Consider the following 14,830-nt stretch of genomic DNA (forward strand, 5'->3'; position numbering starts at 1 on the left):
ATTTTATGGTTTCTGCAATACATGTCACCCGCCCCCCCCTCCCCCGGGTTCGGAGATAGGAATAGGCCCGCGGTATTCCTGCCTGTCGTAAGAGGCGACTAAAAGGAGTCCCTCCCCCTCAAGGGGGTAATTTGCGCCTGCGTCCGGAGACGGACGGTTCCACGACTTATATTTGTGGTCATTTTGGTTTTTCGCTTATTCCGGTTTCTTCCTTCCTTTGTTTGGCTCCTTTCTTTGTCCTTTTCCCTCTCACTGTCTTCCTTACTTTTTACCTTGCTTTCTACTCCTTTCCTTCTTCTCCTTTCCTTCTTCTCCTTTCCTCCTCCTCCTTGCCTCCTCCTCCTTGCCTCCTCCTCCTTGCTTTCTTGTCCATCCTCTCGTCTCTGCCTCGTCGTTTGACACAGTCTGTCCTTTCTCTCCCTCTCCCCCCCCCCCTTTTTTTCCCTTTTCTTCTTTTCTCCCTGTGCGTGCCTGAAGGCCGACCCATGCATTCGCATGCCTAGCTGGTGACGGTGTAACGCGTAATTCCCCGCCCTGGGTAGACAAGTAAGGCACGCACGTACCCCCTGGTAAAGGCCAGGCCCAGGGATGGGTGATTGCCTGAGCTGACACCTTCCGACCGTGACGATTGGTCCCTCCGTCCGTTTCTCGGGAGGTGTGACCTGATGTGTAAACATTCATCTAAGGCGGGAGTGACCTCTGAGAGGGTCCCCACAAGGAAGAAGTGCGCCATCGAAGAAGCTGGCAATCATGGGGGATTCCTTGCAATGGATTTCTCTTCTTCTTCTCTGTTGACGTCTGCCCAAAAACTGAAACTTGACCAGCCATCAGTGACAAAAGTACTACTGCCTGCCCCAAAGTTCCTCGTAGTTTCTAGATCTGAGAACGGAAAGGATTTTTCATCTGTCAACCCTTTTTTTTATCCAGAAAGGCGTAGATGCCATAGCCAGATCTGTCAAGTCTTGTACCAGGTTGCGTAACGGTACCTTGTTAGAAACTGAGAGCGCCTTTCAGGCACAAAAACTGCTACGGGCCACACTCCTGTACATGTTCCCTGTCCAGGTGGAGGCTCACCGCACTTTGAATTCGTCACGTGGTGTGGTATATACTAGCTCACTCGACGGATTGACTGATGAGGAGATTTAGTCTTTCCTCTCTGAGCAGAGCATGATGGCTGTCCATAGGGTCTTGAAAAAGGTGAACAATGACCTTGTATTGACCCGGACACTTTTCTTGACCTTTGATAGTGCTCAGCTGCCGTCGCGCATCAAAGAGGGCTACGAGGTTATTTCTGTTCGCCCCTGTGTCCCGACACCTACGCTCTGCTACCAGTGTCAGCATTCTAATCACACTCGCCAGTCTTTCTAATGCGGCTAAATGTGTCACTTGTCCCAGGGACGCCCATCAGGGTGACTGTCCACCTCTGTCTCCTCGTTGCGTGAACTGTCAGGGTGACCATGCAGCGTCCTCCCGTGCCTGTCCCATCTACAAGGATGAACGCTGTATACAGGAAATTCAGGTCAGAGAGAAAGTGTCCACCTCGGCTGCTCGCAAGCTATTTGCTGGTAGGAAGCCCACACTGCTCCCAGTGGGGAAATACAGTACTGTCCTCGCCTCTCCTCGGACTACCAGGGAGGTGTCGACACAAACATGTGATCTGACCTTTAGCACTATGGTTGTTCGTTCGGCCAGTGCTAAGATTGCCCGGTCAACGTCTCCTCTTCCTCCCGTCACCCCTAAGACACAAGCACCTTCATCAACTTCTGCTAAGAGTAAGACCCAGAAGTCAGATGCACGGGCCTTCAAGAAGGAATCGTCCCATGCAGACTTCCTACGTACCTCGAACTCCCAGCCATTGACCAGTACTTCCACTAAATAACCTTCCAAGAAGGCTCATAGGAAGCAAAGTTCTCCTTCTCCGCCACGGCGCATTTCTTCTCCTGCACCACCCAGCGGTTGCCGCCCCAGGCCATCATCTGTTTCGCCTGGCTGCACCGCTGGTAGCCGAACATCTGGCCGTTCACCGGCGGAGGAAGGTCCCCCTCCCAGCCATCTTAACAAGATGGCTGACGAACCTATTGAACAAATGGACGATGACTCTTCACCTATTGATAGCGGCGGCAGTGCTCGAAGCCAGGCCATCAGTGGCCTTCAAGGTGACCCCTTCTTGCTTCTCCTATTTCTTTTTCTTCTCAAGATGGCACTTCTTCATTGGAATATTCACGGCATTCGCTCCAACCGAGAGGACTTAAAGTTGCTGCTATGTTTGCACTGTCCACTCGTCGTAGTTCTCCAGAAAACGAAGCTACGCCCATGTGATCAAATTGACTTGGCACACTATACCTCTGTGCGTTTTGACCTACCCCCTGTGACAGGTGTTCCGGCTCATGCAGGGGTTATGTTGCTGGTCCGGGATGATATTTACTATGATCCCATCACATTGCACACCGACCTGTAGGCAGTTGCTGTCCGAATTACTCTCCCCACTTTTACATTTTCCATTTGTACCGTTTACACTCCATCGTCGTCTGCCATTACCAGGGCAGGCATGATGCAAATTATTGCTCAGCTACCTCCACCATTTTAGTTGACCGGAGACTTCAATGCCCACCATCCCCTTTGGGACTCTCCAGCATCCTGCCCGAGAGGCTCCCTGTTAGCAGACCTTTTCACCCACCTCAATCTTGTCTGCCTCAATACTGGCGTCCTACTTTTCTTTCAGACACAACTCACACCTATTCCCATTTAGACCTCTCTGTATGTACTACCCAACTTACACGCCGGTTTGAGTGGTATGCACTTTCTGATACGTATTCGAGCGACCACTTCCCTTGTGTTTTTCATCTCCTGCATCATACCCCCTCTCCATGCTCAACTAGTTGGAACATCTCCAAAGCAGACTGGGGACTCTTCTCTTCCAGGGCGACCTTTCAGGATCGAACCTTCGCAAGCTGCAATAGTCAGGTCGCACACATCATGTTAGTCATTCGCACTGCTGCTGAATATTCCATCCCTCACACTACTTCTCCGCGTCACGTTCCGGTCTCCTGGTGGACCGCAGCATGTAGAGATGCTTTACGTGCTCGTCAATGTGCTTTACACACCTTTAAACGCCACCCTACGATGGTGAATTGTATCCATTATAAACGATTACGTGCACAGTGTCATCCTGTTATTAAAGAAAGCAAGAAAACCAGCTGGGCTGCTTTCACAAGCACCTTCAACAGTTTTACTCATCCTCCTGTTATCTGGGGTAGCCTGTGCCGGCTATCTGGCACTAAAGTCCACTCACCAGTTTCTGGCTTGACGGTCGCGAATGACGTCCTTGTGGCCCCTGAGGATATCTCCAATACCTTTGGCCGCTTTTTCGCAGAGGTTTCGAGCTCCGCTCATTACCACTCTGCCTTCCTCCCCCGAAAACAGGCAGAGGAGGCTAGGCCACCTAACTTTCGCTCCTCGAATTGTGAAAGTTATAATGCCCCATTCACCAAGCGGGAACTGGAAAATGCACTTGCGCGGTCATGGTCCTCCACTCCAGGGCCTGATTCTATTCATATTCAGATGCTGAAGAACTTTTCTCCTGCGGGTACAAGTTTTACTTATTATCGCATCTGGATTGAGGGTCATGTTCCCCATGCTGGCGCGAATCTATCGTTGTCCTGATTCCTAAGCCGGGAAAGGACAAGCACTTGCCTTCCAGTTATCGACCGATCTCCCTTACCAGCTGTGTCTGTAAGGTGATGGAACGAATGGTTAACTCTCATTTGGTTTGGCTGCTCAAATCTAGAAGCCTACTTACAAATGTACAATGTGGATTTCGTAGGTGCCGCTCAGCGGTTGACCAACTGGTTACCTTGTCGACCTTCATTATGAATAACTTCTTGCGGAAGAGCCCGACTGCGGCTGTGTTTTTTGATTTGGAGAAGGCTTATGACACCTGTTGGAGGGCGGGTATTCTCCGCACCATGCATACATGGGGTCTTTGCGGTCGCCTCCCTTTTTTTATTTGTGCCTTTTTAATGGATTGACAGTTCAGGGTATGTGTGGATTCTGTCCTGTCCAACACCTTTCGCCAGGAGAATGGGGTGCCACAGGGCTCAGTTTTGAGTGTAGCTCTCTTCGCCATAGCGATCAATCCAATAATGGATTGCCTCCCAGCTGATGTATCAGGCTCCCTTTTCGTGGACGATTTTACTATCTATTGCAGTGCGCAGCGTACATGTTTCCTGGAGTGCTGTCTTCAGCGTTGTCTTGACTGTCTTTACTCCTGGAGTGTTGCCAATGGCTTCCGTTTTTCTGCCGAGAAGATGGTCTGTATTAACTTCTGACGCTACAAAGAGTTTCTCCCACCGTCCTTATGACTTGGTACCATTGCTCTCCCATTCGTGGAGACAACAAAATTTTTAGGTCTTACACTTGACAGGAAACTTAGCTGGTCTCTACACGTGTCATATTTGGCTGCCCGTTCTCTAAATGTCCTCTGTGTTCTCAGCGGTATGTCGTGGGTAGCGGATTGAACCGTCCTACTTCGCCTATATCGGTTGATCGTTCGCGCAAAGCTGTATTATGGGAGCTTCGTATACTCCTCTGCACGGTCATCCATCTTACGCCGCCTCAACTCTATACAACATCAGGGTTTACGTCTTGAGATTGGAGCGTTCTATACTAGTTCCGTCGAGTGTCTTCATGCTGAAGCCAGTGAATTGCATCTAACTTACCAGCGCGATATACTGTTTTGTCGGTATGCCTGTCGGCTATTGTTAATGCCCGACCACTGGTCTTATCATTCCTTTTTTGACAACTCTCTCAACCGTCAATATGGGTTGTATGTCTCTGCCCTGCTACCCCCTGGAGTTCGCTTTCATCGCCTCCTTCAGCACCTTGATTTTTCACTCCCTGCAACCTTTCGAGAGGGCGAGAGCCAAATGCCACCTTGGCTCCAGGCTCAGGTTTGCATTCACCTTGACCTCACCTCGCTCCCAGGTTACCCCAGCTTCGGTATACCGCTCCCGTTTTGTCGAACTTCATTCGAAGTTCATTAATATGGTCTTCATTTATATAGATGGCTCTTAAGACCAATGACGGGGTCAGGCGTTCTTTTATTGTCGAGGCGCACTGTTTTAAATACCGGCTACATGGCCAGTGTTCGGTCTTCACAGCTGAGCTCTTTGCCCTCTACCAGGCTGTTCTTTACATCTGCCGCCACCGAAATTCTGCTTATGTCATCTGCTGTGATTCCCTGAGCACCATCCAGAGCCTCAGTTATCCGTATCTGGTTCATCCTTTCGTGCACCGGATCCACTGCTATCTTCAGCAGCTGGGGGACGACGGTTCTCCAGCCACCTTTATGTGGATTCCTGGCCATGTCAGTATCCCTAAGAACAAAGCTGCAGATGCCGTGGCCAAGGCTGCGGTCCTCCAACCTCGGACAGCTTCTTGTTGTTTCCCTTCATCTGATTGTAACAGGGTCATTTGTTAGCGCATTTATCGCTGTGGCATGCCAATTGGGCTACACTTACGGACAACAAGCTTCGGGCCTTGAAACCTCTTCCCACAGCTTGGGCGACCTCTTCACGCCCTTCTCGGCGGTAGGAGGTCGTTTTAGTCCAGTTACGAATTGGACACTGCCAGTTCAGCCATCGCCATCTGCTGACGGCTACGCCAGCACTGTTCTGCCCATGTGGGCAAATGCTGATGGTACGCCACATTTTAATGTCCTGTCCGAATTTTAATACACTGTGCATTGATCTTGGCGTGCCATTTTAGCAGATGACCCAGGAGCAGCTGCTCGCATTCTTCGTTTTATCCACTAGACAAACCTGTCTAAGGACATTTGATTATGCTGTTTTTTTTTTTAATCCTATGCCTGTTAATATGTATTTTATAATGTTGTCCTGTTTAGTTGCTGTTTTAACCGTGTGCTTCGCAGTGCATTCCTAAGTTAGTCTGGGCCCTAATGACCATTGTAGTTGTGTGCCCTAAAAAAGAAAAGAAAAGAAAAGTCATTTCACACAAAGCCAGTCAGTGTTCAGTAGTCTAAATGTATAAATGTGTCAGTTCTGAATATGTAAATAGTAATTAACAAGTTCGCAATCTACACTGATGGGGAAAAAAATCATAACACTAAAAAAAATTGATTTAGAGTAATTAGATTTCCGAATACATTTACCTAGGTAACATATTTAAGCAGTTAACATTGCGAGATCACAGGTTAATATATGCCTGAGATAAGTCAATGCGAATGTGAAATTCTGATAAATTAATAACAGGTGTAATTGCCAGAATGTTGAGTTTGTGTGATGAAGTTCCATGCCTATTGCACTTCGTCGGGCAGTACCTGGACAATTAATGCTGTTTGTGGATGACATTGGAGTTGCTGTCTGATGATGTCTCATATGTGTTCGATTGGAGACAGATCTGGTGATGAAACAAGCCAAGGTGACATGTTGATACACTGTAGAGCATGTTGGGTTACACCAGTGGTATGTGGGAAAAGTGTTACCCTATTGGAAAATGCCTCCTGGAATACTGTTCTCGAATGGTAGCACAACAGGTCGAATCACCAGATTGACATACAAATTTGCAATCAGGTTGCATGGGGTATCCACAAGAATGCTCATTCTGTCATATGAAATTGCACCCCAGACTGTAACTCAAGGTGTAGTTCCAATGTGTCTAGCACGCAGAGAGGTTGGTTGTAGGTACTCAACTGGCCTCCTCCTAACCGAATCATGATCATCACAGGCAACAAGGCGAATCATCTTACATCAGAAAATACAACAGACCTCCAGTGGTCTCTCACTTGACAGCAATGAAATTGCAAATGGCCTTGGTTTGGGGGTCAATGGAACGCATGCTACAAGGCGTCTGGCTTGGAGCTGTCCTTGAAGTAACCTGTTTGTAATGGTTCGATGCACAATGGTAGTGCCACTTGGCTGTCTAGACTCCAGTGTTCTTGCGACTGTACATTCACCAGACCACTGCTGTCAGCAGTCATGTAAAGTGGCTACATTCCTGCTAAGTCTTTCCGAAATATCGCAGAAGGAACATTAGCTTCTCGTAGCCTTATTACATGACCTCGTTCAAACTCAATGGGGTGTTTATAATGGTGTATTTGTTGCCTTTTTAAAGGCATTCTTGTCTAACATCAGCTCACCATGTCCAGTTTCAAAGGTAACTAATGCTCATGACTGTTACAGTGTGTATTTAAAGGAAACCTGATTTGCATCCTCATAGTGGCACTACTAGTACTACTCTTGTGTGACTGGCGTGAAATATGAATAGTCATTATCTTTCAGATGTAGAAACATGCCTACCAACTTCTGTTTATGTTGCACAACTTCTCCTTGGTGCTGTGATTTCTTTTCCTGTCAGTGTATGTTCATTATCTAGTTTTCATCAGTCATGAATTTGTTTTCAATGAAATTTCTATTAACTGGTGTAGCTTACCGATCTGTGTTAAGACAGTGAGTGTCATACATTCTAAAAAGCTGTTGATGGAAACTGAACTTAGTGCTAATAAATATGAAGAGACTGAAAATAAAATACTGCATTGTTGTGTACGTTATAGCTCTTGTTACATCCAAAAGCCATAGGACGAAATTATAGAAGAAACAGGTTGGTAAACACTTCAGACTGTGATAAGGGACAATTTCATTACTTTTTCTGGCTAGCTAAAATGTTTCACAAAATGCTGGGTTCTGAGTGACCACCATGTTTATAGTGTACTTTTGTACTTCTCTCATTTATCTATATTGTGATGTGTGTGTGTGTGTGTGTGTGTTTGCTGCTTTTGTTTAAGATATTTTCTAACCACATAAAGTATGTTTCTTTTTAAAGAATATTTAAAAGTAATTTATTATGGTCATATCATTCTGTTTTCATTCCAGCAAATCAACTCAAGATGTTTTAAAGATTGTTTTTGATATACTGGAGGAAGCAACACAGCGCACTGACTTCTGTGCAGTGAGGCTGTTTTACACTGCAAGAAATGTTTTTGAATTGTATCGAGCTGTTGTTCCAACATATCATGCAAAGTTCTTAGAAACTATTCCTCAGCAAGTTGGTAAGCATCTTTCTCATTTTTTGTTATTGTTTACCATGTTAGTAGATGTACTTTAAATAAAAGTGCACTCCCTTTTTTAATAGCAAAAACAAAAAACCAAAAACAAAAAACTTGTACAATCTGCAAGTAACTTCTTGTGATTAACCAATATCCATTTTCAGCTTCATTGCTGTACACATTTTATCTAATGCAGCACTGTTTTTTACTCAAGCTTGACACATTCTCCTGTTATACACTCCTGGAAATTGAAATAAGAACACCGTGAATTCATTGTCCCAGGAAGGGGAAACTTTATTGACACATTCCTGGGGTCAGATACATCACATGATCACACTGACAGAACCACAGGCACATAGACACAGACAACAGAGCATGCACAATGTCGGCACTAGTACAGTGTATATCCACCTTTCGCAGCAATGCAGGCTGCTGGAGACGATCGTAGAGATGCTGGATGTAGTCCTGTGGAACGGCTTGCCATGCCATTTCCACCTGGCGCCTCAGTTGGACCAGCGTTCGTGCTGGACGTGCAGACCGCGTGAGACGACGCTTCATCCAGTCCCAAACATGCTCAATGGGGGACAGATCCGGAGATCTTGCTGGCCAGGGTAGTTGACTGACACCTTCTAGAGCACGTTGGGTGGCACGGGATACATGCGGACGCGCATTGTCCTGTTGGAACAGCAAGTTCCCTTGCCGGTCTAGGAATGCTAGAACGGTGGGTTCGACGACGGTTTGGATGTACCGTGCACTATTCAGTGTCCCTTCGACGATCACCAGAGGTGTACGGCCAGTGTAGGAGATCGCTCCCCACACCATGATGCCGGGTGTTGGCCCTGTGTGCCTCGGTCATATGCAGTCCTGATTGTGGCGCTCACCTGCACGGCGCCTAACACGCATACGACCATCATTGGCACCAAGGCAGAAGCGACTCTCATCGCTGAAGACGACACGTCTCCATTCGTCCCTCCATTCACGCCTGTCGCGACACCACTGGAGGCGGGCTGCACGATGTTGGGGCGTGAGCGGAAGACTGCCTAACGGTGTGCGGGGCCGTAGCCCAGCTTCATGGAGACGGTTGCGAATGGTCCTCGCCGATACCCCAGGAGCAACAGTGTCCCTAATTTGCTGAGAAGTGGCGGTGCGGTCCCCTACGGCACTGCGTAGGATCCTACGGTCTTGGCGTGCATCCGTGTGTCGCTGCGGTCCGGTCCCAGGTCGACGGGCACGTGCACCTTCCGCCGACCACTGGCGACAACATCGATGTACTGTGGAGACCTCATGCCCCACGTGTTGAGCAATTCGGCGGTACGTCCACCCGGCCTCCCGCATGCCCACTATACGCCCTCGCTCAAAGTCCGTCAACTGCACATATGGTTCACGTCCACGCTGTCGCGGCATGCTACCAGTGTTAAAGACTGCGATGGAGCTCCGTATGCCACGGCAAACTGGCTGACACTGACGGCGGCGGTGCACAAATGCTGCGCAGCTAGCGCCATTCGACGGCCAACACCGCGGTTGCTGGTGTGTCCGCTGTGCCGTGCATGTGATCATTGCTTGTACAGCCCTCTCGCAGTGTCCGGAGCAAGTATGGTGGGTCTGACACACCGGTGTCAATGTGTTCTTTTTTCCATTTCCAGGAGTGTAGATTCTAATGTACTCTGCACTTCCAGGAAATCTGTTTTTACGTGCGCTTTCACTTCTCTAAACTGATTTTTTGGTGGCAGCTGGCGTCTTCTAATGATCAATTAGCTCTTTGAATGATATATTAAAGTTGAATCATGCTTCCCCAAACTTCTGGACCTACACGTTTCTGTATTTACCCCTTTTGTTTCCCAAGTGATTTCTTTATCACTCATACCTGGATTACGTTATAGGATAATCATCAAAACCAGTTGTAAGTGACAATTAATCAATTCAAACAATTGGCTCTCTTTGACTATCACAAATGTTGACAGCAGCAGAGCTGTAGTGCATGCAAAATAATGTGGCTGGTAGATGCGCAGTCAGCAGGGCAAGTGTGCGAAGAGTGGTAGTGGTGGGGGTCACAGACAGGCTGTCAGTGCTCTTTGGGGGAAATGCTGAGTGCTGGAGGGGAAGAGCCATTCTAAACAGAAACCTACACTCATATTTTTGTAAATATTATGTAGAGTTCCTCCATGCCCACACTTGCTTGATGACCATCAAAAAATGATACACTCTCACCTCTGCTTTGCTTAGAATCTTAAAAGAATTCTGCTGAAAATGTGACAAAAGCAGCAATTTATTTTCACCAGACTTGTTAACTGTTTGTACCTTTCAGAGAAGTGTCATGAGTCACGAATTTTGAGTAAAACCTACATTTCTCTTGTTGCAGCATTAAAATTTGGTTCTTTTGTCAAAACACAGGGAGTTTACACAATGTCATCCCATCAAATTATTGTGTAGATACAGGCTGAGAGATTATTCTGAAACAATGATTTATTAAGTGAGGAACTGAGGACAAATAAGGTTGATAGCTTCTGCAAAAGCATGTCTGTGGTACAAAAGTAAATGTTTAATATTTTCACGTACATTGTTCCCAAATCTATAGCATTTCTCATTTCACCAGATATTGATGCCTCTTACAAGTTACATTCTCCCATTGAAAAAAGTCAGTAGTTGGTGGAGTAACAGAATAGATAATGAGGTTTGTGTGACAACCATATGGCAAACTACTCTCCTCTTTGCATGCCGTCATTTGCCAAAATCTTGTTTTGGTGTCCCAAACCATTTTAGATATGAGGAAAGTTGTGGACATTTCATCCTGGCTTTATCACTAGCACCCACAATCACAGATGAGTGTTCTACGTGAGATAATTTTCTTGAGATTGGTGACAGATAGAGACCTCCATGCAAATTTAAAGAAAAATTCAACATGTTACCTAAATTTCATGTGCAGCATCATATTGTGTAATATGCACCAAACGCAAAGTCATAGTGACCCCTGTTTTTCATTGCAAATTTTTTCCAGTTTTGCAGTGTCTTACTTAAATGCAAATATCACACTGTCAACCACCATTATCAAAATAATGAGCACACCATCATGAAGTTGACATATAAAGCAAAACTGAAATTTTGTAAAAAGTAGTTTCTATAAAATTGTTTCAGAAAGATTGCAGGGTGTGCACCTCAATTCTGGGTCAGTGCAGTGCATCCTTAACTGTATGAAAGTGGGCAAACATTGTCAGCCTCTTCCTCCTAACAAATGAAGAGCCCAAGCAGCACTTTGGACAAAAACTGTTCACTGTGCATCAACCACCGTATCCTGCATGGACTCTACTTACCGCCACGGGTGAACTGTGGAAGAACACTCTGTTGTTGTTGTTGTTGTTGTTCTTGTTATTATCTATAGTTGAGTCTTTGGCAATGGCTGCATTGCATCAATTACTAAATGACACAGTGCTTACATCAATAATGGAAGGAGTAAAACTTACAGCTCACAGCATGACTCAGGCATGGGAAACTAAAATAGTGTTTGACTGCAAATTTCTTTATTTAGTTCAGTTATTTGTTTTGATCATTAAGATCATCATCAAACTGATGTGAAAGAGAGAGTATGTGCATGTTCATGCTTTAAGAGCATTTTGATGAGTTACAACAGTACAAGTAGTACTGTTGATTCACATGACTGGAGAAGCATCCCACAAATAACATACCTCTCTCGTTAAACTTACTAAAGAAGTGAATGAAACTTTTAGGCACAATTGGCATCATCACAAGATATGAAAACATGATAGTACTGTGATGAACATTCATGGCCCATAATATAGAATCAGCATTGACGCACTGCTTACAGCTCAAACACAAACAGCTGAGGGGGCATGGACACTAAGTGTCGCTTACTGTAAGCACAATTTACAATGATGTATTACAGAACCAGAGATAGGATGTCCTACATATGCCAAAATAGGATGATGTAAATAAAATAGAAACTTCCACATGGGAAAAATATATTAAAAACAAAGATTCCAAGACTTACCAAGTGGGAAAGCGCCGGTAGATAGGCACAATAAATAAAACACACACACACACAGAATTTCGAGCTTTCGCAACCGGCGGCTGCTTCGTCAGGAAAGAGGGAAGGAAAAGGAAAGATGAAAGGATGTCGGTTTTAAGGGAGAGGGTAAGGAGTCATTCCAATCCCGGGAGCGGAAAGACTTACCTTGGGGGAAAAAAGAGCTATATACTAGCGCGCGCACGCTCACACGCTCACACACACACACACACACACACACACACACACACACACACACACCCATACATACATACACGGTGGTTGATGCACAGTGAACAGTTTTTGTCCAAAGTGCTGCTTGGGCTCTTCATAATATTAGGGCCACAGTTAGATATTCAAAATAATCTTCAAGGTGATAATGTCGCCCCTCATCAAGACAGACAGTGTTACTTCGTGTGTGTGTGTGTGTGTGTGTGTGTGTGTGTGTGTTGGGGGACAGGGTACGTATTAATGGAGAAAATTCATGCGAAAGCTAGCAACATTCTGTTCTACTAATGGCATTCCATTACCATAGAGTACTTAAATCTGTATTTACGTGATATTACAATTATTTCCCCCCTTCATGTTATCATTTTTAGTGCTGCCATGATGTGCAAAGATGAATGACAACTATGGATACTTGAAGGTGTAATTTAGGTAGCCTGGATCCAGACTAACCCAATCTTTTGGGTAGTGGCTACTTTATAATTGTAAACAAAATTTTTCTCTCAGTCCTGGTAAAGCACCTATAGACCAGTCTCTGCATTCTTTAAATCAGCATCTTTGATGCAAAATATTTTCCATAAGCTGTGCTTTTAGCTAAGTGAAAGGAGGGCAAGATCCATGCTGTGTGTAGAGTGTAATAAACAGTTTGACTAAATATGAAGGAGTTCACGAATGCAAAAGTGTCAAGCAGTTGGATGCAGTTCAGATCGTTTTGGTCAGGATTTTCTAAAGTGGTGGATAATGGCTTTTCTGTTGTTGTATGGAGGGACATTTTGTTGAGTAACCACACCACTGTATACAGAGAATGAAATTACCACATTCTTATCAACATGTGAAAGAACCTGACCTTCACAAGTCAATGAATGGGATAGTTTCCTTATTGTGCCTACATATTTCCTGTCATCATCATCATCATCAACAACAACATCACACACACACACACACACACACACACACACACACACACACACTAACTCACTCACTCTCTACCACCACCACTGCTGTTCAACATTCCAATAAGTTTCTGTTGACTCTCATCCTGTGCATGCTGCATCCATTGGATACAAATAAATCTCATTCCAAATGGCCTCAAAAAATGGTTAACAAGCTACTAAGCAAAATTTTTATCTCTGCAGTACTATCCTTATGATTTATTCTTTCAAATGTTACAGGTGTCAAAATTGTGGATTTTTTTTTACTTTAGTTGCCACAACACTAGCTCAATCTTGGTGTGTGTGGATTACAGAGCACCTATACATGCCTGCTCCAACATGTAGTACGATTTAAAAGTTGAAAGAAAATTTTCAAACCACGTATTGCTCATCACGAATCTGACAATTGAAAACCCTGGGTGGAATGTAACAATATTAAGAAAAAGATAGTTGTTACTCTCCATATAGTGGAGATGCTGAGTTGCAAATAGACACAACAAAAAGTCTGACAGAAAAATGAGTTTCGGCCAAAAAGGCCTTTGTCGGAGGTAGAACATACACAAACACTCGCACACACATGATCACAGTCTTGGCTGCTGAGGCCGGACTGCGAGCAGCAGTGCATGATGGGAGATGCAACTGGGTGGTGGGAGTAGGGAGGAGGCTGGCATGGGGAGGGATTGCAGGGTAGGGGTCGCTGACTGTGAAATGCTGCTTGTGAGAGTATACAGGGACAAAGTGGAGAGAGGATAAGACAGCTAGGTGCAGTCGGGAGGTTACACAAAGGGTGGGGGAGGGTTAGCAGAAAAGTAGAGAGGAAAGAAGACTGTGGTTGCGTTGGTAGAATAGACTGTGTAGTGCTGGAATGGAAACAGGAAAGGGGCTAAGACTAATGAAGGTTGAGGCCATTATGAGAATGTAGGACGTATTGCAGGAGGAGTTCATACCTGCACAGTTTATAGAAGGTGGTGATGGTGGTGGTGGTGGTGGTGGAGATAGCACAGTCTGTGAAAAAGTTATTGAAATGAAGAATATTGTTGTGGGCAGTGTGGTCAGCAATGGGGTGGTCCAGCTGTTTCTTGGTGACAGTTTGTCAGTGGCCATTCATGCAGACAGACAGCTTGTTGGTTGTGATGCCCACATAGAATACAGCACAATGGTTGCAGTTTATCTTGTAGAACACATGATTGGTTTCACAGGTAGCCCTGCCTTTAATGGGATAGGTGATGCTTGTGACTGGGCTGGAGTATGTGGTGGTGGATGCATGAGGATATTGTGTATGTTCAGTGGATGGCAGAATACCACTCTGGGAGAGGTGGGAACGGTATTGGGTAGAATAATCCTCATTTCAAGGCATGACGAGAGGTGGTCGAAACCCTCGCAGAGAACGCGATTCAGTTGCTCCAGTCCTGGGCGGTACTGAGTCATGAGGGAAGGCCCCTCTGTGGCCAGATAGTGTGATTTAGGGAAGTGGTGGGTGACTGGAGAGATAAGGCACGGGAGATCTGTTTTTCTACAAGACTGGGAAGATAATTACAGTCTGTGAAGACCTCAATGAGAGCCTCAGCATAATTTGAGAGGATCCACTGGTCA

General features: G+C 45.6%; 2 protein-coding genes across 12 annotated transcripts in view; one reads left to right on the plus strand and one right to left on the minus strand.

Moving 5' to 3' along the window:
* Positions 1–14,830, minus strand: part of LOC126278659 (zinc transporter 6-A-like) — a 471,888-nt gene that overhangs the window by 246,049 nt on the left and 211,009 nt on the right. The gene's annotated exons all lie outside the window — the stretch shown is intronic.
* LOC126278657 (centromere/kinetochore protein zw10 homolog) overlaps positions 1–14,830 on the plus strand; it is a 186,273-nt gene that overhangs the window by 94,211 nt on the left and 77,232 nt on the right. For both annotated transcript variants that reach the window (XM_049978872.1, XM_049978873.1), the window contains one exon: positions 7,890–8,065. In XM_049978872.1, the coding sequence (XP_049834829.1) occupies positions 7,890–8,065 (176 nt within the window). The remainder of the gene's footprint in view (positions 1–7,889; positions 8,066–14,830) is intronic.

Source organism: Schistocerca gregaria, chromosome 6 (genome assembly GCF_023897955.1).
Source record: "Schistocerca gregaria isolate iqSchGreg1 chromosome 6, iqSchGreg1.2, whole genome shotgun sequence".
NCBI classification, from domain to species: Eukaryota; Metazoa; Arthropoda; class Insecta; order Orthoptera; family Acrididae; genus Schistocerca; species Schistocerca gregaria.